This window comes from Carassius carassius, chromosome 5, assembly GCF_963082965.1.
Source record: "Carassius carassius chromosome 5, fCarCar2.1, whole genome shotgun sequence".
Taxonomy (NCBI): domain Eukaryota; kingdom Metazoa; phylum Chordata; class Actinopteri; order Cypriniformes; family Cyprinidae; genus Carassius; species Carassius carassius.
The window spans coordinates 19,047,784-19,062,003 of NC_081759.1; the positions used below are offsets into that span (position 1 = coordinate 19,047,784).

Sequence of the window (14,220 nt, forward strand, 5' to 3'; positions counted from 1 at the left end):
TAAGGTTAAGTTGTTTATAGTCCATTTGAATCATTCGATCAAACAAAAAAACCAAACAACTCTGTCCCTTCAGCCCTATGATTAATCAGTTTACATTTTCAAACCAGCCATGGCCCGTTCCAGTGGGTTAGAGCTCCAGAAGTCATGGTCCCAACCCAGGAACCACCCGGTAAAGGTGGGGGGTTCAAAGCCCTGCTTCACTGTAACAATGGGAGTTCTCTTGTCCCTGCTGGCAGGATCTGATTCAATATATTTGGCAGCTATATTAGGAGAAACAAGGATAAGGATAAACTGTTGAAAACTGAAAACTGTAGCAAAATATTGCAGTTGAAAATGGGAAACTTCTCACCTGAACTCACAGCTTCTCTTTTCTCATCTTCATTAGCTTCATTTCCGATCCAAACAAAGACCTTGGAGACAATGGTTTTGAGCATTACAGTTTTAGATTTCATTTTCATTTAATTTCAAGTGTCGCGCGCACACACACACACACACACTTTACCTGATCCCATGTGTCCAGAATCATGATATCATCTGGAGCCAAGTCCTCTTGTGTCATCTCTCCTGGCACCTCTTCAATCTAGATTGGCACAGCACGAACATAAATTGTGAAAAATGCAAGATTCTTGTCTGATTTCAGTGTTTGTTCAGTGGACTAGAAGTTGAACCATTCAACATGTAAACTCACAAGGAATTGTCCTGTCTTGTTAGAGCATGCAAAAAGCCTAGGAGGATGGGTGTCCATTTTGCTCTTGAGCCTTTCAGAGGTGCGATACTCTGCTTTTCCTCCAAGAGCACTCCAGAAGTCATCTACATAGAAATTTGAGAATGAACAAGAATTGTTCAGTATGGGTTCATCTATATTCTGAATGTAACTTTTAAATAAGTACAGTAAAACACTCCTCTACCAATGTCAGAAGTACACCCACCTCCCTCTGCTCCTTCTGATATCTCTGAAAGGTCAACTCCTAAAATGCTGCCAAGCTTTTTGGCTCCATTCTTTTCTGCATTGCTTGCACCATGACCCAGCCACAGCATAGAGCCTGAAGCATTCACCAAAACAAAGGCATCATTGGAATTGAGGCTGGAGGCTACAGGATCAACCTGTTTCAGGCAAAGTGAACAACAACAACTGTCAATAGAGAACCAATTTTGCATACATTTTCAAATGAAGAACATTTAACAAAACTGCATAATGCAATGATATATTCAAAGTACACATCCATTCTTTTGACTCACCTCAACAGATCGTGTGTGCCCAGCAGGATTGGCACGAACTTGGAAAAGGCGGATTGCAGAAGCCTTAGATTGGCCACCCTCTCGTGAAGTCCCACCCTTGTGCACCACCATTGGCTGCCCGCCAAAGATACTCATGAGATGAGGGGGTTCTTTGCCTTCAATTACTTGCACCTTCATAAACATTCACATTTAATGGTGTTACTCATATGTTTTGATGGTATACATCAAGGAAGTCCAATTCTGCTCTTGAGGGGCTACTGTACTGCAAAGGTCCAGTCCTGATGTAACACATCCAGACCTGTTAATTGAAGTCTTCAGGATTACTAGAAACCTTCAGACAAGCGTGTTAAAACTCTGGAGGTAAACTATGCAAGACAGTTGTACAAGAGCAGGAGTGGACACCCTGGTCTCGGTTTCAGTAGACATCCAGTAGGTGAATATTGTAATCAATACACCAAGCAAATGTCACCTGCACAGGACTCCCACCGAGCTCTGTATCAAGCTGGGCAGCCAGAATGGCAGAAGCCCCCTTCTCATCTTGACTGGACTCTTCCCCCTGCCTGCGGACATAAACAACCCCATTTAACAAATTTGTTTGACCATATAATCTTTAGGAAATTATGTTTAAAATGATTTGGCTTGCTGTCAACTGATGAGGGGCTCAATGAAGCTCTGATACACCCCCAAAGAGACTTGATATCGGATGATTACGCATGATGAAGGTGGAGATTGGGGAGGTGGAGGGATGCTGGAACAGCTGAGACTGGAGAGAGGCGAGCAGCTGCTTATATACTCTGGCTGTTGATTGAAAGATTAGATGGGCTCGCTCCTCCCCAACTTGTGTTTAGAAACTTCATTTAATAAACCTGTGATGAAGTGATGACTCATCCTTTTGAGTAACAGAAGCCTAGAGGTGCTAAGAGATACTGGATTTGATGTACTGATTTGTAGATACACAACCATGTTCTGTTACCAGAGTGTTTATGTGTAACATGAGCAGATAAAGCCCTTGGCTTAGGACCAAATTATGAGGCATTCATTGTTTTTTTTCCAGGTTCATAAAGAGTTGAATGGATTCCAGAAGTAGGTCTATAGCCCTTACCATATATATATTATCTGCCCATGACGTCCTCCATGCTTGTAGTTGTACAGGATGATATAACTGTCTCCTCCAAAGAACTGCCCATGAATGGATGGGTCAACTGGTACCTTGTCTGATCCCTCAATGCGCCAGATCTTTCCAAAGCAACAAATTGACAAGACAAATTGTCCATTGTTTTTTCTTCATTAAAAAAAAACACTTTATCATTACAATGTGTTGTACAATAGTACATAACACAATTACCTTTTTCTCACCCTTCCCATCATCTACCACTCCATGCTGAGCAGCCATTGCCTCGGATTTGTGCAAAGATGATGCATCAAAGGGTACTTTCTTGATCTTGGCTATTTTGTTAGGCACATAGGCTTGTCCCATACCCTTTGTCTGGTCTGTATCATGCCAAAACTTGAAGAACTGTTTGAAGAGAGGAGTCTCTCCGTTCTCAGGGATGATCTGGACTTCAGTGTGTTTGGGATAGCCCATCTTACTGATGAAGTCCTCAGCAGCTTTCATGCCTGCACTCCGCTCTTCTTTATTAGCCTCTTTACCTGTTATATTAAATAAATAAAAGGTCAAGATTTACATTAAGGCATGATCCAAATGAAAATTTTCAATTAATTTTAATGATGCGCTGAGCTGACCTTTCCAGACAAATATCTTGCCATTGGAACCATGGTCCAAGATGAAGCAGTTTGTGGACTGCAGTGCACTCTGGGAAAAGGGGTTTTCTTCAGCCACCAAAGTAACAGACATACTCCCACTGGCATCCGACACCTAAGTAATAAAGACCACCAGAATAAACAATTTTTACGTTTTCAGTAAAAACAGTGTACTGTAGCTAACTGTACCTTATACAATTTTGCAGACTTCCTGTTGGATGCATCGGTCTTGGTGTCTTCAGTCTGTGCATCAGGAATATCAGGCTTTGGTCCAAGAATCTGATAAAATATAGTAAAGCATTTGCTTTCAGAAAATAATATTGAATCCTTACTAAAAGCTAAAATACACTACATTATGTTTGGACTGATTGTGGACGATTTGCAATCTGGGAGAGTCAATATGTTTGATATTTTACAAACTTTTACTTCTAGCAATAAGGCAAATGTCTCTATGTGGGTTTATTTTGTCCGGGATGCCTTGACGGTCTGGTAGCATGTGATCTTCAGTTGTACAATATTTGATATCCATTTACAGAGTCAGCAAGTGTATGATGCATATTTTTTTAAATGTTGTGTGGTGTATTCTAGCACTAACCTATATTAAAATCACTGAATAAAACATTATACTAACCGTTAGTATCTTTTCATTTTCTGATCCTTCTTCACATACAAAAAGTTTAGCCCTCCCACAGCGTTCATTATCACGAATATCTTTGGAAACAGTTGTGGCCTTCAGTCTCTCAAACTGGTTACACTTTGACCCACACCATTGGAATATCTCCTGATGCAGGTATAAAAGAAATAGCATGAATAAATTAGATACATTTTGATAAAATGCAAGAGAAAAAGCTAAACATTCATTCATGTCAGCTTTCACCTGTCCAAAGTCTAGGATGAAGCAATCACCCTGGTTGAAGCTGTCCCAACTCACAGGTACCTCAATGGCCCGAACCACACGTCTACCACTCACATGGAGAACTCGCTTCACATTCACTTCACCAGAAGCTACGTGTTTGAATCCAGAAGCCACTCCACCTTGCTGAAGAAATGAAAAGCAGTTTGGTAAGAAAATTTACCGAGCATTTTTCCATTATGAACTGACTAAGTACCCAAATACATTTTGCATGAGATTCCATATTTGCATATTATGCATCAAAGCATGGTAAACGTATCAACTCTACCCACCATGTATTTGAGGCCTGATTTGAAGTAGCCTACAAAGGTTTTTGACTCATATCCCTGTACTTCTCTGTACTGGATGGGTTTTCCTCCAAGGAAATCATCCATTTGGACGGTGAAGATAGCAGCTGCCCCACTCTCATCCATTGAACATTCATCACCTGGAGATGCAATTAACAATGTTCATAAATAGGTTTTCAGTGAACCTGCACACCATTTACCGAGTGCACACAGAGGACCTTGCATTTACACGAACCACAGTCTCACCTATCCAGAAGTGAAGGTCATATTGTAGATTTCCAGAGTTTTGCTTTATGGTATTGAGGACTAGGTAGGTATCGCCAGTGTAGAAGCCACCATGAAGATTCTTCTGGACAGGCACCAAATCCATGTTCTCAATCCTCCACACCTGAAGGCCTGGCTGCTTTCCTGCCTTCTCAAATTCAGGGTGGTTCACCATGGTGCTGTTTGAAAACAACAACAACTATTGTAACAGCCATAGACAAAAGCTGTACTTTGCACGATCTTGTGTTCCACATAGTCTATTGTTGAGAATAAGATCAAATAGATCAGGGGTGTCAGACTCTGTCAAAACCCTGCTTCAACACACATACCATGTAGCTTTCAGATAAGGCTGAAAGACTTGATTAGTTGGATCAAGTTTATTTAATTAGGGCTGAATCTAAACTTACCTTGTCCAAATACACACACACTTGCTGTGTTGGCCATTTGAGAGCATGTGCACTCGACAGGAAGTAAGTGCGCAAGACCACTGGAGTTCTTAAAAATGCTAAAGCGCAGTGGGCTTAACACACACTAAATCCACACCCAACACACAATCCTCCAGAGCGGTATTCAAATCTTAGTGTATCCCACCATGCATCATGTTGTGGAAATAAATCACAAGACTTATGTCCAAGATCATGAGAGATCACGGAAATCTTTCCTATGCAAGTTAAATATTAAAAATAATAATTAGATATTACATATAATTTGGTAGTAAAACAAAGTGCTACATAATTTGTTGGTGCAAATGTAAAAAGCCTATATTTATTTTATACACCATTTCCAACTGCTTTTTTTATCACTTTAGAATTAGAAGCACCAGAAATTAAAGAGTGTCCCATCAGGTAATGAAAAGTTGTTCACACACTTGTGGTCTTCATCCTCACTTGAACACTTGGGCAAAATACAGGAAATAAGTCACAGAAGTAGTCAAGTGATCAAGTGCAAAGACCGCAAGTGTGGGCATTAGTACAAGGCATATGCAGGGCTCCGGGCCTCTAGGAATGAGTTTGACACCCCTGATATAGAGGAAGGGTGATGTAATCATCAGATAAAAACAATGGCAGTTTGTGTCTCTCGGTCTAGAACAATGATAGTCAACTCCGGTCTTGGAGGGTCAGTGATCTGTATGGTTTACTTCCAACCACTATCCAGCACACCAGTTCATCATTTTTAAATAGTCCTGAATACCTTTGAGGAGCTTGATCTGGTGTGTTTATTGGAACTAGTTAATTTTTTCTAGAACATTTTTTCTACATCTTTAAAATTATTCTAAAGCTTCAGCAAAATCAAACTTCTGGCCTGGTATGAGGTGGGTGATGAGAGGACGAGTCCCGTCATGCCCTCTGGCACAGATCCACCCCGAGGGAAAAAAGAACCGTCACAAAGACAAGGGCGGGTCTCTCTTACTTACTGCAGAGGGGAAATGCTCAACAATACACATAACAAGAAACGTATTTTCTACAGCAGATCAGTTTAGTTTTTCAGTCAAAATAATGCATTAATAAATGCAATAATTAATCATATTTACCTACCCTAATTAAGTGATGCCTGAGAAAAATAAACAGCTAATAGCCTAATTTTTTAGGCTATTTTTTTTTAATCCTAAAACACCATCAAACAGAATGCTTTCGAAATAGACCTACCTGTTGGTTGAAGCTTTTTATAAAGGTATTATCAGCAGATGAGTCTGAGACGACAGCTGTGAGTTTAAGCACTGAGTTTCCGCAGGTAATTTACAGGGAGTAATCTAATCTCCAACAGGTTTGACTCATTTGCATGTGGAACCCCTCCTCTTATTAGTCAGCTCTACGAACATGCATTTCCTTCTGCGAAAAAATGCAGTCAGTCAATAAATAACGCAGAGTTTGAGGGTAAATATGTTATATAACAGTCTACGTGTAATATTATATATCATGCACAGTAAGTGTTTACACTGATTCAGTTGTTAGTAATTCTGCTATGTTTGATAGCACCATTTATAATAAAGGAGACAGTGCAGTGTGCCATTATTTGTCTACAGCACTGATCTATATAATAGGGAACATGATAGATCATAAACCGGTGGTCTACGGTATAAAAGTTTTGTTTTAAAGAGCGCGTAGAATCCTACAACGTGTGTATATTAATCTGTCCAGTGATATAACAGTAAAGGGCAGATCGGGTCAAAACATTTATGAAACGGCTAATTACTCAAGACGATTTTATCAACCACTGCATTGGCCAACTAATATTACAACTAAAATGATAAATATTTTTGTTTATTTAAAACTTCTGGCAGCTTGCCTCGACTTGACATGTTTGAAAATTGCGCTTTTTGAGAAAAGCTTCTTCTTTCTGAACCAGTTTCATTTTGGTTTCGCTGTTACTTTAGAAAAAGCAGTTGATTATAAGCATTTGAGCTGATGTTTTGAATATGTGGTGTGTCTGGAGCAGTGTGCTGTGTCTGCAGTGGAGGTCGCTGCTCTCACTGTTTTCATCGCAGCAGCACTTTTAGAGGAAGAAAGCGCACAGACGGCTCACACACGCCGAGACCAACCCAAACCTCCAAATACCACTTGAATTTATATTTTAGGTAAAGAATACACACACGACAAGATACATTTCACAATACTGCGTTACAAAATCGTTGGATACTAATGACTGACACTGTTTTTAACGCTTCACAGGTCTATTTGGGTGTAGCCGTTAGCATTAGCATTTCTAGGTTTTGGTTCACCGCGGGGTCAGCTAACGCTAACTAGTCCTTTAATGCTGAATATTAACATATTTATCGTCTGAAATGCGACACGGAAACGCAAGTGCCACTGGCCTGCGCGTTAAAATGATTCTTTGGAGTGATTTTATTAGGTGTGGTCTAGCACAGAGCTGCGAAAGCTTTGACGGCTGTGTGATTAGCTGATTAGTCAGTCATGGCGCTGGCTGATTGTAGTGCTGCAGTCAGTGTTTATGCTCCTTTAGCTCAGTGTCACGTTACTCTGTGCCTGTATATATTTCAGTTTACATTACTTTCGTGTTTGCTTGTCATTTCTACGTTGACATTATCCTGAATTTGTCCTGAACGCTCACCACCGAGGTTAGGCAAACTTGTGGAGGAAAAGGGAAATATCTTTATAGACAATAGTAGGACTAACATTACACAGTCAGCTGAGCGCTGCTGTGTTGCTGTCAGTGTGATTTCATTTTGTTGCCTTGAATGGTCTACATTTGGTTTGTCTCGGCTGTGTGTATTAATGTGTCATTTTAAGCTTTAATCATTTTTCTTTCTGCTTTCCAGAGCGAAAATGACGACTGCACCCTATAACTATTCCTATATTTTCAAATATATCATTATTGGTAAGTGAGTCTCTTTTTCACTACGTGTGAACTGTTTTAGAAAACATAATGTGTAATATAAACGTTTTATAATATTTACAGAGTTAGATTTTTGGGTATTGTGTCTTTGTGACGAATCGAATGTCTCTGTGTTGTATTTTGTCATGTTGAATATATCATATGAATATTTGGTGTCTTTATAGGTGACATGGGGGTTGGAAAGTCATGTTTACTCCACCAGTTCACAGAAAAGAAATGTAAGTGCTAAGAATGGCATGAATTACACTAAAACAAGGGAACAGTGCTTTTTGAGCTGCAGGCTAATTCCACATGCTAGTTTTATCACAATACTGGAATTAATTATTTTATACGATACCTTAAAAAACCGTTCCAATACCATTTTTGGTGCCTACAGGGGAAAGTTAACACAACAATTAGAGTGTACAATTTAAACGGTATCTAAATTAAATTACTTTTGTTCATAATCATAAAAATAAGTACATTCTTTTTAACTTATTTTCTTATGAACTGTTGCCTGAGTTTATAGAGGGGAAAATATTTATTTACAGTTGGGACCACAGTCAGCAAACAAAACATAGGTAACACACTATGCTGCAATGGACTGAAATCCTGCAATGCACCCAAGGTCCCCTGCTCAAGAAGGCACTTGTACAGACACGTTTAAACTTTGCCAAAAAACATCTAAACGATTCACAGAAGGCTTGGGAGAAAGTGCTACGGTCAGATGAGACCAAAATTGAGCTCTTTGTCATTAACTCGACTTGCTGTGTTTAAAGGGAAAGAAATGTCAAGCACGGAGATGGAAACATTATGCTTCGGGGCTATTTTTTTGCTGAGGGTACAGGACGACTTCATCGCATTGAGGGGCATATGGACGGGTCACGTACTATAAAATGTTGGACAAGAACTTCCCCTGCAGGGAAATGTTTACAGAGAAACTGACAACAGAAAATTGTCAAATAATTACAAATTGCAAATCTTGTGAAAAGCTGTCATGATCATGATTCCATAAATGGACATTGTGGAATATGAAAAAGCGTAACTGGTGTATGTTGCGTTTTCAAATTCATGTTAATTAGCAGCATTTACTGTGAATCAAGTTGCTCTGAAATGACCAGATCATTGGCTTTTGAGGAAAAAGAATATTGACACTTTCAAGTATATAAGGTTCTGTGTATCAAAATTCTGTATTGTTTTACAACACTACCATATATGTTTTTTTAGATCAATTATTGCTAAAAGACCTTTTGTCATTTAAAATGAAAAGTCTTTTTATTTAGTCTAACATGCTTTACTTTGTCTCGTTGTAGTTATGGCTGACTGTCCTCATACAATTGGGGTTGAGTTTGGCACACGGATAATTGAAGTGAGTGGGCAGAAGGTGAAGCTTCAGATTTGGGACACTGCAGGGCAGGAGAGATTCCGCGCCGTCACGCGCAGCTACTACAGAGGAGCCGCCGGGGCCCTCATGGTGTATGACATCACCAGGTAGACCAGTGTTCTGTTCAGATCACACTGAGGTTAAATGTGTGCTATTACCTTTTGATTTGTGCCACTTATTATATTACTTTTTAAAATTTGCAAGGAACATATGCAGTTCATGTTATTTGCAGGCGAAGCACGTACAACCACCTCAGCAGCTGGTTGACTGATGCTAGGAATCTCACCAACCCCAATACTGTAAGTTCATTGGCTTCAACAGCAGTCCAAACTTTGTAAATTATGCCTTTTAACATTTCCATTCTAGTAAATGTTGTTGGAGCTTCATACATATTTTAACTGCAGATGTGGTTTGCACAAAGATCAAACTTGAGCCTGTGTAAGACAATCTGAATCTTTCCTCAGGTGATCATTCTGATTGGTAACAAAGCAGATCTAGAAGCCCAGCGTGATGTCACGTATGAAGAGGCCAAGCAGTTTGCAGAAGAAAATGGTAAGTTGGTTGGTTAAAAAGAAGTTAGAATATTCAAGGTCTTTTATTTGGATGGTTAATATTTTATATTAAGTGTTTTTTTTTTTTTTTAAGTAGTAGTTCACCCGAAAAAAGAGAATGTGCTAAAATTTAATCTACTCAGGCCATCCAAGATTTAGATGAGTTTGTTTCTTCTTTGTAGAAGATCTGGAGAAAGCTTTTAGGGATGTACATTTTTGATAATTTCCATGGAAATGAACCCTCAATTAATCGATTAATCGTTAACCTTAATACTGCAAAATGCGTCTATTTTGGCATGCAGTCACTGACATGACAGAAAACGGTCAAAAAACGCCGCCCCAAAAACACGATTGTAATGTTTTTAACTGACATTTTAGCATTTAAAATAAAATGAACCCAAACATAAATGTGGCTGTGCTGCGCAGTCAGAGAACCGCTTCCATTGAAGCAAACTGTTGCTCACATCAAACATTTTATGTGATGATTATGATCAGTAGCCTACTTATTTTCATCCTGCTGGATCTTGTTCCAAAAAATGTCAGATATTTCATTTTTGCTTTCTGGTTGGCCTTTTTGTTTTAAAAAATCAATGCATGCATGGGTGCAGACGAGGACAGAGCGAGCACGGGTTTGGCTGGATGTATTAGGGGGTTATTACTCATGTCTCATTCAGCATAAATCCAAATGTTTCCATATTTGCAATGCATCTGAATGTTTAACTATTATTTAAAATGTTAATTAGGCTTGTTCTTTACATGCTTTTGCATATATAGACAGACAAGATCATCCTCTTCACATGAGCAAAACTGTCCTTAACATTAGAGTGGACCGGCTTACTATGGTCTATTTAAACTGACCAGTTTGACCTTTTTATATGTTTGTTTGACTGTATTTTATTTTGATAATGAACAGACTGCGATGTAAGTTTGAATCGCTTGAATATGTGCGTGCGAGGGGCCAGCTGAGGCATAATAAATAAAACTTTTTGGAGCAAGACATAATCCGCAAAAGTGTTTACTTTCGTTTGTGCATACTCGCAATAAAAACAGAAGACTTGTGCTCTTGTACAATAAAACAAACAAACGAAGACAATGCGCATTGTCATCCTTCTCTTCCAGATATTTTCGCATATATAATAACTTATATTATATATTATATAATTACATTTTATATAATAAATATATAATATGTTATAATGTTAATTATAACATATATAATTTTTTTACGAAAACAAATGAATTTTATTTTAGGCCTATTACTTATATAGGCTATACATTTTCTTTAATGCATCCCATTTTGTCCCAGGGCTTGAAAACCTGTGCTCTAGCCTAGTTAGGTCCATGCAGAAACTTGTGAATAATGCTTGTTGTGGCATCACTGTTTAGTGACATCATTGAATGCTCCGGGACAGATATATTGTCAGTGTCAGTCACAACTCCTTTTAGTTTCTGTTTTGAATCCAGCAATTATTAATTTACATATTATAAGCTCTGATTATGACAAGTGTGGTATAAAAGCTTTGTTTATTAGAGGAATAGCTGGAAAATGTTACATTGTGACCATGCTTTGGGATGCCGTTCGAGCCCATAGCCTACATATAGGCGGCTTTGTTCTGGTTTGCCAGTTGATCACTAATTTCCATAAGTTCATTAATATTTAGGCATTGTTTCTTTTCCTAAATCCTTACTGTCTAACCCTCTAATTTAGCATCTTTTAATCACTGTTTTCGTATCTCTTACTGTGGTAAACATGCGGGAAGGAAAATGAAAGATTTCATGAATTAAGAATTCGTTTGATTAATTTGTTCCCTCATTTCAGTTAAATCATGGGTTAAGGAACAAAATTAATGAAACATGGACAGTTGCCACAAATAAATAAATCGTAGGAACAAATTAACAAGTTGTAGGATAACCTTTCTGTCCTGTGTCCTGCAGTCCTTCAAAGCGCATGATATGAAATAATTATCTGGGGAAATGACTTGGTTACTACATTTCTATTGCTTGCCATGTGAAAGAACTTTCTATTTTAATTTACTTTTAAAGTTTAAATCCCATTAAAAGCTTATTTTTTATTTTGTATATAACGTCACCGTCACTCACAGCCGCTCGCACGTGTTTTATGCAGGAGCCGCACGCAGCCCAAAATTAAATAGGTTAACTGACCATCGATTGCATCTCTTATCAACAATTAATTGATCACTGATTAATCGTTGACATCCCTAGTAGCTTTACATCACTTGCTCACCAGTGAATGCAGTGAATGGGTGCCATTAGAATGAGAGTCTAAACAGCTGATAAAGACATCACAATAGTCCTCAAGTAATCACCACTATGTCCTGTGATGCAGTAAGCTACGTATTCAGAAGAAACAAATCAATCATTAAGGCATTATAACTTTAAAATGTCACCTCTGCCCATAATACTTGTCCATAACCATCCCCTGTTGTCCTCATCAAAATTCAAATCAGATTTGTAACAGTTTTTGCTTGTAAACAGTGATTGATCAATGCCTAGATCTCCTCTGATTTAGACACGAGGCGCCTTTTACTGGAGAAAGCAATATAATAGGACTTGTATTTTAGCAGAAGGCAATGGAGTATGGATTCGGAGTCATGTGGATTACTTGGGGATTATTGTGATGTTTTATCAGATGTTTGGACCCTCATTCTGATGGCACCCACTCAGTTCAGGGGATTCATTGGTGAGCTAGTGCTATAATGCTAAATTTCTCCAAATCTGTTTCAATGACTAAACAAACTCCTCTACATCTTGAGTAATTTTGGGGTTAACTGCTACTTTTAACTGAACCACTTTTAGATCAAAATGGTAAAGCGGTTCACTGTTGAATTGACTAAGGCTAATAAGTTCTAGAACAGGCCACGCTGACTTTCACATCTTTAATCTTTTTAAACAGGTTTGTTATTCCTGGAGGCAAGCGCAAAAACGTAAGTGGCCATTAGACCACGCTTTTTGTCTGTAAAATGTACTTTGTATTTTAATCTTCTTTAGCATCTTTGCATATGTCCCTCCAACAGAGGCGAGAATGTGGAGGATGCATTTCTTGAAGCTGCGAAGAAGATCTACCAGAACATTCAGGACGGCAGCCTGGACCTGAATGCGGCCGAGTCAGGGGTCCAGCATAAGCCTACCGCTCCGCAGGGTGGGCGGCTCAACAGCGACACACAGCCCCAGAAGGAGGGCTGCAGCTGTTAATGACCATGAAGACTTCACTCTCTCTCTTTCTTTATTCCTTCCTGTCCCACATCCCACCTCTGCATCTAAAAGCCTCTCCCCTTCCGGTATGATTGCTCATGTAGTCTGGGGCCAGATGGCCCTGCTTGATCATGGAGGTGTAACATAATTCATTCCCTCCTTACGTCTCTCTTCTTCCCTTCCTCCCCTTCTCCTGTGTCTTCCCTCACTTGTTTTGCTTGTTTCTCATACGCACACATCCCAGTGCTCCCAGCAAGCACTCGAGGGAAGACGGCCCCTCCGCTGAACACTAATCCTGAAGAGAGAAGATGATTGTCGATAAACTGAAGAAATGCTGGGTTTATCCTTTACAGACGTGATGTGCATAACTATAAACTAAACATCTCATGTACAGGAGCTGTCTGAGTGCTAGAGTAATGTAAATGAAATGGAAATATTGGCAAACATTATGTGTGTTGACATGATGTCGAGTATCAGGAGGATATGCATCGACATTGTATGTAACATTTTGTTAAAAAAAATCTAAAACTGAAATATTGTATCCCGTTTTAAATTAGAGGTTTTGCAGTTTCACATCCAGTCACCAAATATTTATCCCTGTTTGTACCAATTTAGGAAATATTATACATGTACTATACAAGATTAGTATTGTTTTGAGAAGAATCTCAATGGAAGGTCCATTGTAAAAAACAAACAAACAGTCGATTCAGACAGTTAATTTAACTTCATAACTGTTATAGTAATATATATTGAAGAGGACGAGACTCATTTAAGGTCCTAAAGAATGTTTTCCGCACTTTGCAGTTTCGATTTGGTTTTCAGAGGGCCCAGAGCTTGTTTTGTGTTTCTGAGGTCTACAGTCTGTCATGCTACAAGGTTTCAGATCCCCTTCGATCTGTTCTTGAGCATCTGTAAATATTTCAACATCACAGCAGCTTAAGAAAAACAGATCAGTTCAGGCCCTGCAAACCCTCATCATATCAAGACACTCAAATTGTTTTTACAAAATTTCATTTGCCTTATGATATCCTTGTATAGCTTTTATCGAAAGAATTCCAGCGATTCACTTGTAATAGAGATTTTGCCTTTTCAAAAGCATTCCATTAAATTCATTTCCAAACACTGATCATGTTTTTGAGCCGAGCTGAGTTTCTTAAGCATGATGCATGAGACAACTGCTTTTTACAGACATCATGGTTTCCCCCAATTCTAACGGAGTAAATAATATCTTGAAGCTGTAACACATAGGCCACCGCAGCATGAGAAACACCACTG

General features: G+C 38.9%; 2 protein-coding genes across 3 annotated transcripts in view; one reads left to right on the top strand and one right to left on the bottom strand.

The window, feature by feature from the left end:
- Positions 1-14,220, bottom strand: part of LOC132140921 (gelsolin-like) — a 49,234-nt gene continuing 35,014 nt past the window's right edge. Inside the window, exons 2-16 of the mRNA XM_059549990.1 lie at positions 4,447-4,645; positions 4,186-4,340; positions 3,878-4,039; positions 3,632-3,781; positions 3,190-3,279; positions 2,983-3,115; positions 2,585-2,889; positions 2,342-2,475; positions 1,709-1,799; positions 1,240-1,410; positions 930-1,104; positions 689-810; positions 503-580; positions 350-410; positions 1-260 (exon numbers count right to left, since the gene is read on the bottom strand). Coding sequence (XP_059405973.1) covers positions 91-260; positions 350-410; positions 503-580; positions 689-810; positions 930-1,104; positions 1,240-1,410; positions 1,709-1,799; positions 2,342-2,475; positions 2,585-2,889; positions 2,983-3,115; positions 3,190-3,279; positions 3,632-3,781; positions 3,878-4,039; positions 4,186-4,340; positions 4,447-4,639 — 2,190 coding nt within the window. The 5' untranslated portion in view covers positions 4,640-4,645 and the 3' untranslated portion in view covers positions 1-90. The remainder of the gene's footprint in view (positions 261-349; positions 411-502; positions 581-688; positions 811-929; positions 1,105-1,239; positions 1,411-1,708; positions 1,800-2,341; positions 2,476-2,584; positions 2,890-2,982; positions 3,116-3,189; positions 3,280-3,631; positions 3,782-3,877; positions 4,040-4,185; positions 4,341-4,446; positions 4,646-14,220) is intronic.
- Positions 6,890-13,620, top strand: LOC132140922 (ras-related protein Rab-14-like). Of its 2 annotated transcripts, none has more exons than XM_059549991.1 (8): positions 6,890-7,039; positions 7,742-7,800; positions 7,983-8,036; positions 9,111-9,288; positions 9,414-9,480; positions 9,646-9,733; positions 12,647-12,677; positions 12,768-13,620. In XM_059549991.1, the coding sequence occupies exons 2-8, from the start codon at positions 7,749-7,751 to the stop codon at positions 12,943-12,945; spliced, it is 648 nt and encodes a 215-aa protein (XP_059405974.1). In that variant the 5' UTR covers positions 6,890-7,039; positions 7,742-7,748; the 3' UTR covers positions 12,946-13,620. The 2 variants fall into 2 exon arrangements, with proteins under 2 accessions (XP_059405974.1, XP_059405975.1); XM_059549992.1 differs by lacking the exon at positions 6,890-7,039 and adding an exon at positions 7,436-7,540.